The following is a 22,414-nucleotide window of genomic DNA, read 5'->3' as shown; positions in this document are numbered from 1 at the left end:
AAATGATAGAGCTGAACACCTGAAATTTGGAATTAATATTACTATTGAAGATTGAGCTATAAGGACATGGTATAATAATAGAAGGTAACAGCAAGTGTTGTTGTACAAAAAACGATACAACAACCACATGGAAATTTGTTGTTGTAAGTTCTACTAGTGTCAACTCATTTGACAGAAAAATGTAAACAAGCAAACAAATTATCATCAAATTATTTTTATTTTGAAAATGAAATATTTTCGAATCCTCAAAATAAAAATTGAAAAACATGAATGAAAATCTTTCAAATTTATATTTCTATCGCGTCCACATCTTTCCTTTAATTGTGCCATTGCCACATATATGTATAACACATATGAAAATGCTGGGAATAGCGAGTTATTCCTTGAAGAAAGATTTGCTTCCTGAAACTTCCCCAGCAGGCAGATTGAGTAAATTGAATACGGGAGCACATTTAATAAAGAACAATTTCAAATTGTATGCGTTCCCAATTTTCCTGTTGGGTGATTTTTAAAAACATAATTTGTCAAATTCATATTGACACTAGTATTACGTTGGAATCAAATCACCTGGGATTTGCTGTTACCTTTTATAATTGTACCATGCTATAAGGACATCTTTGGAAATTCGTATTTATGTGTACAAAAACTAAACGGCAATAGATTTCGTACAATTTGGATTTGGGTGAACGGAGAGAACTGGAAACCTAAAATTTGTAATAATGGAATTTAGATATGGAAGCATAGTATTTATGTGTACTAAATGGTACCATATTTGGTACAACATGATTATGTGTGAACGGATAGAACTGGACTTCAGAATTTTGGAATTAACATTTATGTTGGAGTGTAGGATTGACATAGTTTAGGAAATTCTTAATTATAGAAACAAAAAGTACTAAATGGTACCAAATAGTTTAGAAATTGTTTTTGCGTGAACGGATAGGGATGAGATGCTACACTGTTTAATTAATATTGCAGTTGGAGTGCAGGATTGAGATATGTCGGAGGTTTTGAAAATTCGTCTTTATGTGTACTAAATGGTACTAAATTTGGTACAATTTGTATTTAAGCGAACGGATAGAGATTGAAAACTTACAGTTGAAATGAAAATTACAGAATTAAGGTTGTATTGGAATTTCGTACTTATGGAAGCAATGGCACTAAATATGGTGAAATTCGTTGGTGTGAGCGGAAACCTAAATTTTGGAATTAAAATTACGGTTGGAGTGTAGGATGAGACATGGAGGTAGTTTTGAAAATGCGTAGTTATATGTACTAAATGGTTTTAAGTTTAGTACAATTTAGATTAGAGTGAAGGATAGAAATGGAAAACTTATGTTTGAAAATAAAATTACTGTTAAAGTACAGAATTGAAAAGTACTAAATGGTACCAAATATGTGGAATTGAGGAAGTTTTAGAAACTCGCACTTACGTCTACGAAAAGTTTGGAATATAAATACGAAAAGTACAGAATGGTACCAAATCTGGTACAACTTGGCTTTAGGTAAACAGACAGATCTGAAAAGTTTAAATTTGGACTTACAATTACTATTTAAAAGCTGGTTTGGAATATGGCTACGAAAAGTACAAAATGGTACTAAAACTGGTACAATTCTGTTTTTAATGAACATACAGAGCTGGAATTTTTAAATTTGGACTTGGAAATTTGTACTTATGAGTACAAAAAGTACTAAATTTGGTACAGTTTGAACTTTGGTGGAATTAAGATTATTTTTAGAGTGTAGGATTTATGTAGTTTTAGAAAATCTTATATATGAGTATAAAAATTACTAAATGGTGCTAAATTTGGAACAATTTGGATTTGGTTGAATCTTGAGATTTGGAATTTAGATGACTCTTGAAGTGTAGTATTGTGCTATGGAGACAACTTTGGAAATTCAAATTTATGCGTACGAATAGTAAATAGAATAGAAAATGCAATAATAAAAATGGATGTGGGTAACGGAGAGGGCTGGAAACCTAAAATTGTTATTAGGGAATTTATATAATTTCTTTGTTACTAAGATCTAGTTTATTTTTTTTGTAATTTTATAAAAATAAAAACAAAATAACTGTGTATATTCTAATAATATTATTTTTATTTTTAATTATTTTTTTGTAATAGTTTTCTAAAGTAATACATGTTTTCCATTCATATTTTTATGTTTATTTTTGTATACATAGAGTATATAATTTTAATAATATTTCTCTAAAAAATATTAACATTATGAAGGTGTTGCACTTTTGTAAAAGTGTTTAGTATTGTTGTAAATTAATTCGTATACATATTTTTGTTTGTAAGTTCGAAATTAGATGTTAGTGTATTTTTTCGTATAAACAAATATTTTTTATAAGTCTTTAATGACTGAAAGTAAATGCAACGATGAATTAAAAACAAGCCCAATTCAAAGTAATATTACATTATTTTAAACCCAACTTTGAAACTAATTTTGAAATTTGATTTATTTCACACGAAATTATACGATTATACCTTCCACATGACATATATTTTTTTATTAATTTCTGCAATACGAAAAATGTTATAGCAAAATTAAATGAGGTATGCAATTTTTATAAACCCATCGTCCGCGCCATCTATTCGTGTCATCATCACCATACAAGACCCTACATGAACGTCTTCTATGGAAAGGAATGATCGGTAACAGAAAAATATTTTGCTTCAGAAATGTCTTTCATGGCTCTAACTAGCTCCATTAACACCAATAAATGGATAAATCTGTGGTCACAATCGATAACCGCCTAAGTCGTGAATCATGATTTCGAGAAAAAACACTTTTTAAATACAGAATCGTTTCTGAAAAAATTAAGAATGTGGATTGAAAAAAACTTTTTGTATAATCACAGATTCTTACCAGCGCAACGTAAATAGACCAAAAACACAAAGAAATTTTAATTTTTCTAGTAGATATTGGATGAAAACAAACATTATTCATTATTGCAAATAGAAAATACGATATTAGTGGACATAGGTCCACTTATGTTTTTATTGGAAACAAATATTTCATTCGTTACCTGCGATAAATTAAATTAAGCGATTATTGCATATTGAAATTTACCATATAATGAAATTATACCATTTTAAGTAACTAAAAGTTCGATTACAAATTCAAAATATTATTGAAATATTAATTATTATATTCAGAAATTTTAAGCATAGAATCACTTTCTGAGTCGATTTACGCATGTCCGTCCGTCCATGTATTTTTGTGAACAAAGTACAGGTCGCATTTATGATCCGATTTGGATGAAATTTGGCATAGCGCACTTAGTTGGCCCAAGGACGAACCCTATTGAAATTGGGAAAAATCGGTTCAGATTTAGATATAGCTCTCATATATATTTTCGTCCGATTTAATGTAAATGGTGCACCAAAATCTTTCGATCAGCACGAAATTTGGCACAGCCTAATGAGTTAGGTCTAGAATTATGTGTGTTAGGTTTCGTGAAAATCGGTTCAGATTTAGATATAGTTCGCACATATATTTTTGTCCGATTTAAGGTAAATGTTGTACTAAAGTCCTTAATATCTTTCGGTTTGCACGAAATTTGGTACAGCGTAATGAATTGCAGAATGACATGTTCATGGATTCAATTTCATTTTACTGGTACTTTAAAAATGCGATGTCTGATAGGATTCATCTGTTGAATATGCCCAAAGTCCGACTTTACTACTTTCCTTACTGGTCTTTTTTGAACTGATTTTTACATCTCCGTTGAGTATAAATATGTCGTCTTTGGTTATTGAGTTAATTCGACGTTTCAACACATTTATTATTTGAAAAGGAGCATCTACGTCTAAATTCTATACTATATTATATTCAATTTTCCAAAATTATTCTTTGTATATCTTAGCCATCTAATATCTTTCCAACGAATCTTTCCCCATCCACATTAACTTTGTTTTCAATAAAAGAGAAAAATTTTAAAAATCTTCTGCTGTCATTTCGACGACATTTTTAGAACCTACACATCTAACAAAATTATACCAGTCGTGTGGATGGTGTATTTGAGTTCTTTTCGTCTCTATTACAGAGTGATCTACGTCGCATTCCATATGCGTGTGTCCAGGTTCTAAAAATTTATGATCGATAGTCTCTAAATCAATATTTATTTGAATAGCCAATTATGGAAATTAGGCTTGGCTTCTTAAATTTTATATTCATTACTGTTAAATATTCCTAGGTGAAGAGGAAATAATTTCAGGAGACAATAAAGAAGATGCTTACCTGTGAAAACAATAGCGTAGGATGAAATACTTATAGATTCAGATTTATATTTTTCACAATATAACCAGTACATTTGAGCTAAGGATAAATCGGCATGATCCATGCTGGTCACACAATTTTTAAGAAAATTAAGTTTCTTCTTGAGAACATTTTTGACAAAACTTGCACTCTCATCAAAGCACTGCAGGAAATTTTTTTGGCATACCTGTACCCTCTGACCTTCATATTCCACATGATATGCAGCTTGAAATTTTCGTTCACGTGGCTTTTCAGGATGTTTTTCCAACTTTTGGTTTTTTTGTTGTTTATGTCAATCAACGACTCAATAAACCAAATTCGCTGATTATACATGCTTAATGACCAATATTTTCCAAATGCGTCTATCGTATGCATTTTTCGCGAATAAACTCTTTTAGATGTGGTCGGAGCTTCGTTGAGAACTACATCATCTTCTATATCTGTAATATTCCCAGTCTCATCAGAAAGTGAGGCTCTGAAGTCGGGATCTTAGACAGAGTTATCACTGTTACGTCATCTTCACTTTCTACAAAATTAATGCTACTTTCATCGTTGACCTTGACTGACAAAACATTTCCATTCTCCACAATAGACACGCGACTGCCATCATCAAAATCGTTTTATTAAAAAAGCATTAAATTAACTATGCAGCCCATTTTTTGTTTTTGTTCTCTAACCTATGCCATTTTCTTCGATTTGTAAATTTGCAAATTCTTAACAAAAGTCAATTTTAAAGTGTGCTTTAATTGAAAAAACCTAACTGTATTTTGGGCCAAACCTAAGAGTATATGTCATTTGCAATTGTCTCTTATGTCGATATTGCTCTCTTTAAATCAGACCTATAAAAATTCATGAACTCTTTATGTAGAGATAGAGCATGTGTTTAACAATATCAATTTGCAATAATCATTTATCTCTAATTTGGCTCTTATATAAAAACTCTTAATTACGACATTTCATCTAAAATAAAATTGTACAAAAACAGCTTAAGTCGATTTAGGCTATGTTAATAAATTAAAACTTTATGGCAACATTTTTGTAAGTAAATTTAGGTGCATATTATAAATGTAATGGGGCGTTATTACGACTTAGGTCAATATAATTTCACAAATAACTTCGTAAAAAACATTGTTAGAGAAATAAGGATTTTACGTAAATGTAAAGTTTTGTAATGAGAATATGATAGCGTACTTAGCTCCAATCGTTCTTAAGTCGACTTAGGCGGTTATCGATTGTGACCACAGAAATTTTGGTCTTTGACATAGAATCGGCAAATTGTATTTTGAAAAATTTTGTAAGGTAATAACATACAAATTTATCCTCCTACACAATTTTTCAAATAAAACATTTCACACTTTATAAATTTTGAATAGATCACGAAACAGACTTCCTACCTTTCATATGACATCAATTTTATTACAATACCTCTAGCAGTTCCAAATTTATGAGACAAAAACCAGGACATTAAATTCTACATTTATGAAATTTCCAGTTACGGCATCAATATATGGCGCTTCGTTAGCCAAATTGTTTGGTCGTAAAGGAAATTTTAAATCGGTATATATCTATATAAAATGGAGTAAAAAATAGCCGCTTCAATGGATCGATTATACAGCCTTAAAATTGGAGAAACGCGCAATGAACTTTCTTAATAAAGCACACATTTTAGGTATGAAATTCAAACATCACCTTTATAGGTGCAATAAATAATGACATTGTGTAATAAAAATGCAGAATTCCCTCTAACCATTGCTGCAAAGTTCATAAAAAGCGGTTAAGTATCTCCGGAGTTATTCGAATTTCAATTCTACCATGCTCCGAAATATACTTTCTGCTCGATGCTGAGCGCCTATTACCAAAAAATGAAAAACACCACAAAAATCGATCTTGCAAAAATGGATTTTTGCAGTGTGTGTATGTGTAAGTAAATATATTTTACATTGCATATGTGCATAAATCACATACAATCACACCTACATATCAAGCAACAAGAAATTGCACCTCGAACTGCCCTTTGCCCCTACAAGTATGCTATAATTGTCATCCAACAGCAGACATTATGAAAAAAAATTTTGCCTTTTTTAAAAGACCGATTTTTGTGTGGGTTTTTATTTTCAGGTAATAGGCGACCAGAATCGAGCAGGAGGTGTACTTCGGACCATCGTTGAATTGAAATACAAATATCTCGGCAACTATTAAACCGATTTTTATAAAGTTTCCAGATATGGTTAGAGGAAATTTTGAAGTTTTATTACACTCTGCCATTCCATATTTTTACAGTTATAAAGGGCGATCTTTTAGCTATTATCTTTTTGGAAGCTCTGTTTTTAACAGTTAACATATATTTCGTGTATTGTTTCACTGCCAAACATCATCAGTTCGGGCTAAAATTTAACGATGAATAGTCATACAAACAAACAACCCTTTCAAATCATTGATTTTTTTATAAAAGTGCGTGCTTTGTTAAAATGGTTCACAGTCCGTTTCTTCAATGTTATGGCTGTATAATCGATCCACTTCAGCGGCTATTGCTTACTCTTTTATTAATATAAATATATACCAATTTAAATTTCCTTAACGACCTGGTAATTTAGCGACAGCAGTGAAAAAAATATTTAGAACCTTAACTAAGTTTTCGAAATAAAATTTGCCGTTTCCCTACCAACGACCAATTTTTTACTTCATTAACCATCACCGTTTTTTAACATTTCTTTAAATAATAAATAAGAAGTCTTAGTGTATTTTTATAGCCACCATCTTTCTTTAAGGACTACCAAACCAGTTATGTTGAATTTTTTGAAATCTATTTCCTGATATATGAGCCCAAGAATGTTGTTCCGAATGTCAAACCTGGTACATGTTACAGAGCTAAAAGCCCGCAGTTTTCAATTAGTTATATTTTCTATCTACCTGTTCTGGATGCCTGGTAGGTTTGAGAAATTTCTGAAAGAAAATATCCAGCTGAACCTGACAATGTTCATCAATTAGTTCCTCTACACTACCATTGTATTAAGTACTATAAAGTAAATAGTGTATGTGTTGAGTTATTTCTTTATGTACCTTCTTTGTTTATTGAAATAAAACAAATAAACAGATCTAAAAAATACTAAAAATGTGTGTCTATTTATGGACGTATAAAAAATCTCTTAGTGGGGGTTCACAATATTAGTTTCTTAGTAACAACGCCTAATGTCCCAATGAATTAAAAAAATCCCAAAATGTTGGTTAAATTTTGCGCAAATTTCACAAAAATACCAGGCGTCCAGAATGAAGTAGCAAGTTGTCCGCCAAAAAAATAAAAATTTCGAAAAATGTTGGTCTAGAAACATCCAACCCGTGAAAAAACATCGAGTGCCTAAAAGTATGCTACAAATTTTGTAATTTCTGTGTACGGCATTGCCAGATGCAATTATATATATATATATATTTTTTTTTTTTGCGGGCTACTTTCTATTTTCTTCTGAGCGCCTGGTATTTTTGTGAAATTTGCGCAAAAAATGCATACAACCAGGTGAATGAAAAATTGTGACGTCATCACCCAAATTATGTCGCACGCGTAGGGGCATTTATACTTACCATATTTGTTATATCCGTAAATAAAAACAAATAGTATTTTTAGTAAATTCATTATTCTTTATTCACAATTCGTTGTAATAAATAGATACATTTAAAAAATTTATTAAATATAAATTTTAACCCTTTCAGTGTTTTTGTCGAATATATTCGACATTTAAAATTACTGTATTTCTTTACGATTTTTCGGTTATCCTATGTACCGTTACAATTGATGTTTTTGCTGAAAGACAGACAAAACTGTCCGAGGGTTAAAATAAAAATTGTTTTTTTTTTCTAAACTCTGTGCCCTTATATGCTTTTAAATACAAAATTTTAAATTTTTATTCCGACAAAATATTTTTTTACACTGAAAGGGTTAAGAAATAATTTTCTTAACAACTTAGCCCACTTATTTGGACTATATTCTAATGTAATCCTTCCTTCTGGAATTTTATGATTGAGATATGAGGATAATTCCAAAATATATATTGATCGTTATCGGCGGTTCTGCCATATTTTCAAACAATTTGTATATCGTTTTCGATTGTCATCATACGAGCATATATAATTCATAAAAACCTGAAATGAAAAATAAAACACAAATTTCTGGTGACACAACAAAAAAAACATATTTTTTGTTTTTGGAAGTTTTTTTCAATTTCTCTCTGTAATATTTTCGTTATATGACTCCAGTTTCGTGGAGAAATGATTATCTGCTCAAAAGTTATATGCTATGTAAGCTGGGCTTAAAAAACTGATGTGACTGATGATGACGTATGGGTTTTCACTTTTCTGTAAGCCTCAATAAACCCCATTTACAATGAAGATATTATTAGTTAAGACATGAACCGTTTGATGTGTCCCTGCATATCGCTACGCGTTCCGCAGTTATAAAGAATACCAGAAAACTGTAATTTTCTGATAACATGGCAACTCTGTCAAATTTGTCCTTGTAATATTTCACATGGTCAAGTAGAAATTGCGCACGAATTCAAGTAGAAATTGCGCACTTTGACAGTAAATCGACCTGCACTAAATTTACTACATATATTATGTATCATGTTTCCAACTTAAATCTAGTTCGAAGATAAGGAATATCGATCCACTCCTTCTGGTACCTCCCATACAAAATGTTGCTTCTAGTGCCACAAAGGGTCAACATTTTGAAAACTTGTAAATCTCATATGAAGCGATGGGAATGTACAGTTTCATCGAGACCTTACACATCGTAATATATTTACCTTACACAGATCAAGTTCGAAGGTGGGACGCGTGGGCCCTCTCCTTCTGAAACCTCCCCAACAAAGGCTCGACTACAAAAAACTATCTACAAATAAATTGAAATTATGGTAGGCCCGCCTAAAACGATAATTATATATTTTGGAATTATTCTGTTCATTCAATCATAAAATTCACCAAGGAAGGATTGCAATAGAAACCAAATAAGTCGGATATGTCGTTACGATTTATATATTTTTTAAATGTATGTATATATTATTTACATATAATATTTAATAAAAGTAAAAAAACAGTTTACGAACAATATTGGTTTTTTATTTGCGGATTTTAAATACGGTAAGTATACATGCCCCTTACGCGTGCGACACAATCGTTATTAATCCTGGTTGTGTGCATTTTTTGGCAGATTTCAAAAATAATAGGCGCTCAGAAGAAAAATAGAAAGTAGCCCGCCAAAAATGGATACGTCTGGTTAACAGAATAGTGGCATTGTCAATTCCTTAAGTATACGTCAGGTTTACACAACTAGAAACACATTATCATGATTGCATGTAAACTCAATTAACAGGCAATTAAATTACGTAAACAATTGACATTACCCTCGTAACCCCACTAATTACTGTGCAACTCTTGAGTCGTTGAGTCGATACTAACCCTTTAACGACAGTAAGTAAAATGTGTCGGGCTAACGCGCTCTACATGTAGCGTGCACTGGCGTGGTTACTGAAACAAATACCCTGGTCCAAACTTTCATAATTGTTCACTTGCGGTAATCGCTACCAACACTAAGAAAAAGAGGCGTGTCGTTTGTTGGTTAAACATTGGATACAAATAAACACACATTATATCAAATTATAAACTGTCCCAGCAGCGTACACAAATTTCGTTGACCCAACCAACTCTTTTGCCACACTCAAAGGTCATATGGCACCGTTCACATGACCGTCAATAATTTTACTGTTCAATAACCAACTCAACAGAGGGAGGAACCTGCATGTAATGGATACGAACGTGTCCAATGGTCGTGTACCTTCAGGACATAATAGTCATTGAGACTGCGTTTCGATAATTTGATTAGGTCAACAAATAATAACAGTTGGAATATTGTGGACTAATTGGCATGCATCATCAATAGGGTTATGTGTACTGTGCAAACAAATAGAAAAACTTCACTTCTCTTTTTCCTGTTTTGCTTTATTTATTATAACAAACCAGTGGACCCGGCAAACTTCGTGTCGCCCCACTAAGAAATTTCAAATTTTCAATTCAATAACAATGGAATGGAAATATCAGTCGGTATTGCTAACAAATACATATATACCCTCAGCCTATGGTTTGCGGAGGTCTACAGAATTATAAAAGGTATATATTTTTTATCAAAGAGTTGACCATCTGTGTAGAGGTACCAGAAGAGGTTGCGCTATTCCCCCAAAGGATAGGATCGACGGGTCCCACCTTCGAACTTGATCTATATAAGGTAAACATATTACGAAGTGCAAAGCCTCTCTCTGTTCGCCTCATATGAGATTTAAAAATGTTCAAAATGTTAACCCTTTGTGGAGGAGGTACTAGATGGAGAAGACCGATAAGTCCCATCTTACAACATTATACAGACATGGTTAAATTATTAAGTTGTGCAAATTTTGTTCAAATCGGATGGTCCGTTCGCACGAAATTACAAAATTAATGTTCAGCTACATTTTTACAATTTTTTGTGAGAGATGCCACAAGTGGAGTGGATCGATATTCCACATCTTCGAACTTGATCTATGTTTGAAATAAATATTACGGTGTTCAAAGTTACTCCTTCGAGCGTTATCGTAAGCACCAGCCAGTCAGAGGGACACACTGGCAAACTTACGGACATATATAAATCGACTCGAAATTGTCTAAAACGGATTTGGCGCAAAGAAACCTGGGGTATAAAATCAATATTTCGATGAGGCAAACTGTTGACCATTTTGTGTGGGAGGTACCAGAAGAAGTGGACTGATATTCCCCATCTTAAAATTGGATCTAAGTTTGAAATAAATATTACAATGTCCAATGTTTGAATGAAATCGGTTACTCCCTTCAAGAGTTATCGTGCGCACCAGCCGACCGACCAGACAGACGGATAGATAGAATATATTGAGCATAAAAGATTTAGCTTCAAAAGACCTGAACTAAAAATTACATAATCATCAATATAGAAACCAGCAATTGGTCTGTTCAAAACAAGAGATTCAATACGTTTGAATCTCACACTCCACATTCATAATAAAGTTAAGTGTATATTAGATTTGACAATCCGTCTTCAACACCTCAAAATATCGATGTTAGACCCTATATATGCATTATATTATTCATGAAAGTAAAGTCTCAATGAAGCCTGTCTACTCTCGACGCAATAGGAATCACAATATTTAAGGTTGAGCTCTAAAATTGTGCAAGTATGTTGCTAATGCAGTTCGGTATTGAAAATGGGACATATCAGTTCATGATGGATATCGCTCTTTCAGGTTATTTGATAGTTCTAGCCGAATTTTCCAGTCCAAGTGTTCGTTGTTGTGGTATTTTGTTTCCTCAGTGCGCAAACATCTTGGCGGTAGGGTAGAACGGAAAGGGTTTCAATAACATTGAATGTATCAGCAAAGGAGTAGTCGCACGAATCTATATTTGACTATATTTATTTCGTTTATGTGTTGGCATCATCACCCTTACAGATCTGCAAAAACATGCATCGTTTTGTGTGGAGAAAGAGGAAGAGATTGGATGCCAAATCACACGCAGGAAACAAGAGTTTTATGATCCGTCAATTCGATGGGGCTGGCTGACTGGCACACATGTGTATGTATGCGTGCATGAAGATGATACATATGGCCTACGGCCTGTATATTCCGATATGTGGATGTGTTCAAATTAACCAGAGGCAACGAAGCATTTCATATACTCAAATAAATCAGAACGCTGTTGACAAGAGGGGTCTCGCCCCTAGCCATACATCTTTGCTGGGAGATGTAGTTCGTTTGTCGGTAATGCCATTTGCAAGTGTTTATCGTGCTGGGCTTTCTTCTGTCAGGTTCTTCTTGATTCGTCTATGAATGCAAACGTCCCAATACGGCTGCACTCCGAACTCTCAGCGTTATTCGTATGTCTGGCAATTTTCCGAAACAAATGCGACGATATGCAATGTGTCGATGCGTGAAATCACCCTGGCTCTGTGTTAATGGTATACCATAATTTTAATAATGAAAGACACGGATGTTATTATTTCATATGTTGATTTCAATTGGCACGAGAAGAGACATTCAATGGACCTACATATATACTCGGGATCCACTGTGCGATAGAAAAAGCATCATCATGCTATTTACTGACAAATTGTCTCGAATATTTGAAATAATTTTGAATATCTGAAAGAAGCAGGACTGCCAGACTGGATAGTTCATTTTCGTGATGAGATGTACGAAGTGTTTTCTGCGTTTTTTTTTTATTTTAGTTTAGACGAAATTGTTTAGTTGTAGTGTCAGCCACGTCACATGAATAAAAAAAGTTAAAAGGCAGAGAAGACTGTAGGCAAAATTACACTCCTGCATACACACATATAACCGAACGTATGTACAAATGCAAATCCATTTAGGCTAATCGGCAACTACAATTAGAATGTTGATACCATCATTGCTAATGGCCACTATTTTGAATTATGTTTCTAATATGTACTAAATAATGATATTTTGACCACACTTTTTACAATAGAATAGTGTTCCCGTACCAAACTAAAACTATTTAAATTCATAAAATAGGTATATGTCAACTAAAAAGACCGGTGGGAACATTTCTTCTGACCCCATGGCATAATCAAAAATGCTAACAGCAAGTACAGTAAAATCTAGATAATTCTGGCCTGCATTTTACAACTCTTTTGCAATATTAGTTGTATTTTTGCAATATAAGTAATTTTATAAGTAGTAGTTGTATAAGAAAAATGTTAACTCATTTAATTTGGCAATCCGGATGGCGTCTGCAATAAATTTTCGAATTAGCGAGATTTTACTGTATTGGTGTAAAACTGCCTGAAACAACAAGCGCATGTAAATTTGTCGGTAGTATGTAATAATAAATCTGCAGAATAAAAGACAATTAAAAACACTACAAACTAGATCATCTACACACAAATAGTGTAGGCTTGGCCATTGTATAATACCGAAATAGAATTTATTTGGTTTTATAAACAGTATAATTGGGAATATTACGGACCCTACCTAAACGTGTCAATGTGATCATTTATATCATGAAAATTCCGAAATTCTGTGAACGACGACTTCCGATTTACAATAAATTCGGAAGTTGTCGTTCATCTTCGAACTAACAGAAGCCCCTTTCATTTCAGTCTATCCACCAATTTCTTTAGACGATATCGAGATTACAATAGATGGAGTTACTAACGGAGTCACAAAATCAATATGATGGGGGTCCAACAACTTTCACACAATTGCTCCTCATGAGAGGCATGTTTTCGCTATACCAACATTACATTAGGCAATTGTCAGATTGAGGGCGAGAGAGGTGAAGGGTTGTCATTCCCCTCAAAACGCCCACCAACAGAGTACAGATTTGATTCCATTACAATTGCCTAATGCAAATCCGGACTTATGACTGACTCATTACTCATGTAAATCGCTTTTTCGGATGATGAAAGGTCCAAAAAACGTATTTCTCAGCAGAACGAAAAACTCACATGCATATGCATGTAGAAACATGCACATGCATACATATTTATTTCATTTTGTGCCAATTAAGACATTGTGTGTATGTACGCGTATAGATCAATATTAACAAATGTTTGCTAATGGGGCTATGCGATGGACTAAACAAGTGCCACCACAGTGACAACCGATGTTGTCGCTGTGGTTCCTTTACAAATTGGTCACTTAATGCAGCTCGTCTTAGTCGTTAATAATGAGTGGGCGTGCCAGTTGCCGCTGTATACAGCAATTTGGTACCAATTGTGGAAGAGGAAGCACAACTAGGTGCAGCGGACGATTGGACGATACCCGATTGTATGACAGGGGTGCGGTGTTCAATGATGTGCCATTACGAGGTGAATCATGCAGAACATCAATTAAGTAAACAAGCTACAAGCTCTCTTCGATGTTCTAGCTAACAACCAGAAAATGACACGCCAAATAATGATTCATGATAGCAAATACAACAATAACAATAACAACAACAACAACGAGAATACAATAGCGTAACAGAAACATAATTAGTCAGCAACTAAACAGAACAAACAACCAATTGTTTTAGGTGGCCTCTCTCGCTCTCTCCCTCTTTTTCCAACGTGGGCACTGCCATTGAACGGCGACAGAGTGAATTCTCGTTCATTCATTGGCATGCGCCATGTTGGATTCGTAATTGAGAGGCGGAGTCAGTGATTTGTGTGATAGCAGTGCAGCGCTTTAGGCTGTTGGCGGGTGGTGGTTGTTGTGTCGCAGCCAGTAGCCAATAGACCTTCTGCCATTGGGGCATTCGACAATTGGTGTGAGCACGACAGATATATTTTCTACTTGCAACGTGACGGGTGTTGTGAGCAACGCCAGTGCAAACAACGGATACGTTTAGTACGCCGAAGACCTTTAAACGGTTCACTAGTTCGTGTGTGTTTGGGAGTGTGTCGATAGTTACTTTGTGGAAAATCGAACTAAACAAATAAACCGACATCCATCTTTAATTGAAAATCCGGAAATGTGTTAACAACAAAAAGTTCCATATCAATAGTCCGGGATGAAATATCAATAATCTGCCTGTAAACCGGTGCTTATTTATGTAAGTGTGTGTGTGCGTGTGTGGTGATGAGTAAATGAAGAGTTAATTTTTATAATAAGCTAACAATTGGCTGAACAACAAAAATCAGAACAAATTATATTGAATGAATAACTGCAATAAAATGGAATCGGATGTACCCACAAAACTTAGCAAATTCCCCACTCCATTCTCGATTGAAAGCCTCATAGCAACGCAACATCAAGCCGCTCAAGACAACAGCAACAAACCGATCGTCGATGCCAGCTTAACCAACAGCACCGAATTATCGGATGAACTTAGTGCCAGAGCAATGGTAGCATCATCCGCATTGGGACTAACCAATTTCCCACTATACAACCCCTGGTTGCATGGATACTTTGCCCAAAACCATGATAGAATCTCTCAGCTATTAGCCGCCAATGGCTCCGGCTCAACATCCTCTAATTCACCAACACCAAATGTAAAACCCTCGTCGGACTATGAAACACAACTGCCACAGGCACGATTTCTAATACCGGCAGCTGCTTTCGGTTTAGGCGCGATACCACCCACCGTGGCTATAAACGAAGGTATACTACAGCAATCTGCAAATCTCGCCACCGATTTGGCATCGCGCCAAAGACTCGCGGATATAATGGCAAATGGCCTAACGACGGACAGCATTCAAAATCTGTCGATTAATTCGAGATTTGTCAACAAAGTTTTCAACGATACCGCTGTCTTAAGCAATTTCTCTAATAGGACGATGTCGTCGTCCTATAATGACCGCCGAGATAGTGCATGCGCTAATAGCCAACAACAATCTGAAGATGGGTCCGTAGATGTTGTTGATGATGATTATGACTGCAGTGGCGATTCGTGCAGCGACATCAGTCTTACCATGTCGCCTCAAAACTATACAAATGACCTGGACAAGAGCAAAGGTATATATCACACACTTTTTACATTGGCGATAATAAGAATGTAGGATAGGAATTTGAAAAATTACGAATCTCAAAAAGTAAGCGATTTAATACAAACATTGAACATCGTAATAGATTTTATTGTAATATTATTCGGGATATAATTTGTCAGTGAACTATTTAATATTCACAGAAAAGAATCGCGAAGAGAAAGCTAAACACTCAAGTAGAATTGTCGAATATAAATCAGGAATAAAAAAGAATTAATGTGAGGACGTATCCCTACTGCTAACGGGAATTCCATTTATGAGTTTGAAATCCATCGTCAGTACTAGTTTTGTTTGCCTTTGTTATATTTCAACTAATTTTTTTCGAAAGTGAGTTTCCAATATAGGTTAAGTGCACCTAAAGTCGGCAGGAACCAATATCAGAATACCATGAATAATCTTCAACAATAATGTCAGATTTCTTTGAACTATAGACTATCTTTTTTTTTTTGTTTTTTGCAATAAAAAATTAAAAAACAACAACAACTTTGATGTTGAAAGGTGTTAAGCAGGAAATGTTTAAAACGTGACACAACACAATATTCTATAAAAGCAAGCAGGTTTATGAGTAGCTAATAATTGTATTAAATATAATGCGTTGTTGATATAATGAGCACACATATTTTATAAAATTAAAAGATCCATATTTCTATAAAGTTAAGGCAAATGGAAAGCATATATTTTTAATTCTAAATTTATGTTTAATGTAACAACAAAAAACTTTTCCATTATAAGGGAAAAACCTAAAAAGTGATATTTTTGATATTCAATACGAAATATATAAAAGTGACAATATATTAGTAAAATTAAATTGACTAAATCACTGTTGGTTAATATGCTGGTAATATACTCTGGCAATTATTTACTTTTGTTTCAGAGGAGTATCCATCGACTATTACGTTGGAGAGTAAATTAATTAATTGTCAATTTTTTGTCAATCGTATTTCTTTGCTACTTTCAGTAAATAGCCTGTTTGTTTCAGGGCCCGAATATTTTGCAAAAAAGCGTCATTGCAATCAAAGAAAAGTTCATAAATAAAATGCAATACCTTTTTAAATGATTATATCCATTGATGATCCACACATTAATATCTTTATTTTCGATATGTCTGTATTCCATATCTTGCATACAACATCGGCAAACTTCATTGCATTTTGGCACAACGCCGAAATACATAATTGTTTTGGCTTTGGGAATGTAAATGATAATCATTAATAATTTCTAACACATTTTCACAAAAATTTCAAAAATATTTTTTCTTATTTTGTTCATTTTTAATGGATTAAAATACATAATAAGTTTTACAGAATACGCAATAATTCGTTGATTATTGATCACCTTTAAAAAAAAATAAACAAAAAATCATAAGGAGTTTTATTGGAATTTTCAAATAAATAAGTTAGAGGGTGTGTAAAATTTCATCAAGCTATGTAAAGTAGAGGTTGAATGTACAACTTCAATTTTAAAATAAGATCTATAAACTCCGATAAATGAATTTAGCGTCGTGTTACACAACAAACGCTTTTAATCGTTTACATGAGTACATTAACACTTGTCGAGAATCGAATAACAATTTCCTAAAATCGGCAGCAAGATGTATAAATTTAATAAATAAAAACATTTTATTTAACATTTGTCTGCAACATATGTAGACTAAAAAAAACACCGATTATGCAGATACCATGTGGGATTTTTACTTAGATATTTATACAACTACAAGGAAAATCGGAAAATGATGACATTTTTGACTTAAGTCTACAAATTATGATAGGTCCTGGTTTATTTCACACAAAATGAGTATTCTTATTTATTCGATTCGATTGCTCTATGGGTTTCCCATACAACAAAAAAAACAGTGAGCGGAGCAGTATAGTCGGACGGGGCCGACCATACGATACCCTACACAACTACCACGGAACTTAAATTTTCTGTGGATATTTATTCCGAGCCTGGGCAATATTTCGTGATATTTGCACCCTTTTGCCTGATTAGAGGTAAATAGCACATCTTCCTCACACTGACATATTTTCCGAATATTACGAGTATTCAGTACAGCTATTGTCCAGATTCCCTTCACCGTGCGTTGTGCTGTGATGTTCGGCTTTCATTTTTGGTCTACAGATCGACTCGAAAATAACACAAATAAAAATTAAGTTTTCGGTCCACTTCATTCCAAAATTATTATCTGATCATTACCGAAAATTATACGCGTTGTCCTTGACCATAAATGGAACCTCATGCAACATTTCAAAGCGATCAGCGCTATAGTTCCGCTCTCTAGAGTGATAATGGGAATACGAAAATACTGTAAATATTTAGGTGTAACTCCCACATCCGAGCACATACAACAATATAATTGGTATTAATTTAAAGGTCAACCACTCCTCTTGGATATAATATAAACTTCTCGGGTCTATGTCCTTCAGGGGTAAATATATACGCTATAGAATACAAATTTTGTAATTTTCCACACAAAAGTCAGGGTCCATTTGACCCGCTAAATATTGACCGATCTCTATAAAAACAGGCATGCTTATTCTTTGGCCCGATCCCCTTCTCCATGGAAAATTTCACGATGTTCGGGCCATTATTGCGGCCTCTGGAGCGACCAGAAAAACCGACAAAAATTTAGTATTTGGTCGATTTCACCCTCTAAATATTAACTGATCTTTCCCACAAACAGTAGGGGTCTTCATTGGCCGGAACCTATCCTACATGCAAAATTTCGTGAAGATTGGTCAATAACTGTGGCCTGTATCGTGTTTACAAATTATAATGGACAGACGGACGGACGGACGGACACACATGCCTAGATCGACTCAGCTAGTCGAGATATGACGATCGGTATACTTAAAGGTGGGTGTAGGACCAATATTTCGCGGCGTTACAAACTTTTGGGGCTGCACAAAGCTATAATACCCTGACAACATAGTTGTGTAGGGTATAAAAACACACACACACATTTCAATCCTTTCATAATCAAAAATAAATAAATTACTAAACTGGTACATTAATTACATTAAGTACATTATTTTTTAAAACACAAAAAGTGTATTAAAAATTAATGATAAGGACTTTATAGTTCTGTTTTTAATTGAATCGCACCACCTGATAGTAAGAAGTCATTGCAATAAGTTCGTCTAAAATTGAAAGAAATTCGTTTCAATCACCAAATGCCCTATTGCCTGAGTCAGAACATTCTCAAACGTTCTATTAAATCTGAATAATGAGTATGGGGCATTGATGTGGATAACGTCAAACAACAACTACAACAGTAAACTCGCCTAAGTAGTTTGGGTTTAAATGTATCCGCACATCATTTGCTCTGTTCGCACTTACACGGTTGACTTAGTCCTGACAGAGATTTATATTCGTCGTTTGTGTCGTTTTCTGTGGACTTGTCGGCTGTGTCATAATCCAACCACTAATCACCGTCAATAAAGTTCAACACAGCTCACAGCATCCATATGGCTTGGTTTGTATAAGGATGTTGGCAGCGAAAGTTACATCCACCCCCGTTCCCGGAGGAAGGCTTCTGTTAGCACTGGACTGCAAATGGCAGAAAGCACGACACAGAGACGACTCTTCGGTGTTGTCATTGTTGTGATATCCCAAGAAAATTGTTTGTTTACTGATGTATATTCGTTGAATCCTTCAGGGGGTGGGGTCCCACTCCAACATACACATGTCCATGCCATAAATACTTCACGCAGTCATTTCTAATTCAGTTATGAATATTTAATTTTCCATACACAAACAAATTCAATCAATTTGCTTCGGTGTTTGCCGCAGACTACAGTGAAAAGATACCCCGACGCTTAGCATTGAATTGTGTTGAAAATGGCCAAAAATGAAAATGTTACTTTTTTTCTTCGAACACAAAACTGTAATTTATGTTTGTCGCACTGTGGGTTAAAACTATTATTATTATAATTATTATTTTGTTCTGTTTTTTTCTTTTTTTGTACATCATCATCACCCACAAAATGGTCAACAATTTGCTGGATAATCAATTTATAATCAAATCTGGGGAACGGGTCATCCGATTTGATTCCAACCTTGTATTTTTACCAAACATAACTCAAACGGCCAATATTAATAAAAATTAAAAACATAAAATTGAAAATGCGAATTGACCCAACTTTGCATATCATAAAATTATTTTCGACTTAATAGACGAGATGAAAGAAATCATTTAGTTTTACAAAGATAGCTAACAATATTATTTGAACAGGGGTAGCGTTACTTCAGGGTTATTTGCAACATTATAGCCCTTACATTTCAATTAAAGTATTTAGAAATTATGAAATACAAATTTGTGATAAAAACGTACGTAGTGTGGTCCCATTGTGCAATTATAATTCACCCACAATTTTTTATGCCTTGTATTTTCTTGTTTTGAAATATGAAAAGAAATGTTTTAATGTATCCAGTCCACAGACAATTGAAGAGATCGCCCGTCGTCCGTGCCTTGTGTTCTGCTTGACTGAAGCTGTTCAAATAAAAGAACTATGCGCTTCAGTCCAAGATTGAGCTGTTGACTTTTGCTGCGGAAAGAGTTTTTCCCTGGCAAGTGGTTGTTTGTCGACGGGATAAAGTGGGGTGGTGATGGGGTGCTGCTGCTGCTGATGGCAGAGTGAAACGTGTGTCAACATGTCAGTGGTTTGTGTTAAAAGCGTTTACCCTGTACTTGACTTGATTTTCAGTGTTTTCAATCTTTTTTGATTGACATCAGACATTGGGTTCTTAATGCTACTTTATGCTAATTTAGCCATGGCTTATTGCTTTTGTTCTCCTCTGGAAATGTTCATAATTAAATATGACATATCTAGAGACGTCGCCACGATAACTGTGCATTTTAGTCGGAACAGTGGTGAACTTTTATTCGTGGTCATAAGATTGAATTATCCGACTCTATGTGTCAGCAATAGAAGTAGACGGAAGAAGAGATATTATTACGGTTTCTTGATTTTAAAATGTAAAACCCTTTCTGATATTTGTTCGTTGCTTTGCACCTTCATTTCTGTGTGTTCCCATATTGGGGAAGTTCAATATTTTATGTACGGCACGTCGGATTTTAGATCCCATCAATGTAAATTTAGTATTCCAATAAATTTGATATTGGCTGATTGATGGCATTCCGTAACAATTTCTGAATTATGAAGGCGTGAACTTCGTATTCAGCTATGTTCCTTTCATACATGTTGGCTAATATGCGTACGTATAGGCAGGCATCGAAGACACACGGTTGATATATGAATATACCTTAATTAAAAATGATAAATTAAATGCCAATAATTAGTAGTAGCTCATTCGGTCAACAAATGCTTCCTTTTTTCAATTTCAGCTTACAACCACACAGACAGTGAAGACTGTTCTGATGACGATGTCAATTCAAATGGCCAGAAAGATTCCAATAACAGTGGTGGCCAGAGTTCCAAATCGAGGCGGCGACGGACGGCATTCACATCGGAACAGCTTTTGGAATTAGAAAGGGAGTTCCACGCCAAAAAGTATTTAAGTCTGACGGAGAGAAGCCAAATAGCAACCAGTCTCAAACTGAGTGAAGTTCAGGTAAGTGTCCACCATTGCGATTTGCTATGTGAAAATGTCAGCGACTTATTTTTCGTTTTGTTTGTCAGGTTAAAATATGGTTTCAAAATCGCAGGGCCAAATGGAAACGCGTCAAGGCTGGATTATCATCGCACGGTTTGGGACGCAACGGTGCCTCTGGAACGAAAATTGTTGTGCCCATACCAGTACACGTAAATCGTTTTGCAGTCCGTTCCCAACACCAACAAATGGAAAAGATGTGCCTAAGTGGTCCCAAACCCGATTTAAGGAAAAAGATCACCTCCGACAACAGCGGATTTGAGAAATTCAATTCCAATGTCACAAATCCCAGTACGCCTTTGTTGCCGCCAAATGCGATAAACACACCTGCCGCTACCGGAGCCGTCAATTTAACAGCGTTAACGGGCACCCTGTCATTGGCACGTAGTATTTATTAGCCATCTTTGCTCGGTTTTGTTGTACACGGTAGATTTCTAAGCATGTTCCTCTATTATATTTCCTTTTTTGTTCTCCCTGTGTTTCTCTAGTATAGACCTCATTTTTTGTAAATAAATAATAAATAAAAAACAATCAAAAACAAAGAATAAAAAAACCGATCACTTGGATATAAAAGTAAGGTTATGGGCTTATTTGCCATTGAAGTCTGAATATATTGATGGGCGGAAGGAAACCTAAATAGTATTTGGCGGTCGAAACCTTTTCATAAAACACCTTTTAGTCGATTTTTGTGACGCATGCACTACACAAAATATCAACTTATTTTTAAAGATTTTTAGACTTTAGAAGTTTTCAATAAGCTTCTCAATCAGAGTGTGAAACAGATATTCATCTGATTTTTGTACACAATATGAATTCTGATATGGCGAACAATTCAGCATCATTAACTCAAAAATCGCGATTATTGATTTATGCCGGTCTTGCGGCAAATGAGCGATATATATATTAATACTATTGCCATATGAGTATGATATAAAGCGTGTTCGATGCTAATATGCGGTGCGAATATTAACCAAATAAGATAAAAATATTTGACGGAATGCAGGC

At 34.4% G+C, this 22,414-nt stretch overlaps 1 protein-coding gene across 1 annotated transcript; it reads left to right on the top strand.

Annotated features, from left to right (window-relative positions):
* Positions 1–14,989: 14,989 nt before the first annotated feature.
* On the top strand, positions 14,990–21,807 carry LOC133337007 (homeobox protein unplugged). The gene is made up of 3 exons (XM_061545272.1): positions 14,990–15,770; positions 21,144–21,370; positions 21,439–21,807. The coding sequence occupies exons 1-3, from the start codon at positions 14,990–14,992 to the stop codon at positions 21,805–21,807; spliced, it is 1,377 nt and encodes a 458-aa protein (XP_061401256.1).
* The last annotated feature ends 607 nt before the right edge of the window (positions 21,808–22,414 follow it).

This window comes from Musca vetustissima, unplaced genomic scaffold (genome assembly GCF_032173495.1).
Source record: "Musca vetustissima isolate MV318-11 ecotype Yass unplaced genomic scaffold, APGP_CSIRO_Mvet_v1 utg6013, whole genome shotgun sequence".
Classification (NCBI taxonomy): domain Eukaryota; kingdom Metazoa; phylum Arthropoda; class Insecta; order Diptera; family Muscidae; genus Musca; species Musca vetustissima.
The sequence above is the reverse complement of the archived record's forward strand: the minus strand, read 5'-3'. Positions and strand labels throughout refer to the sequence as shown.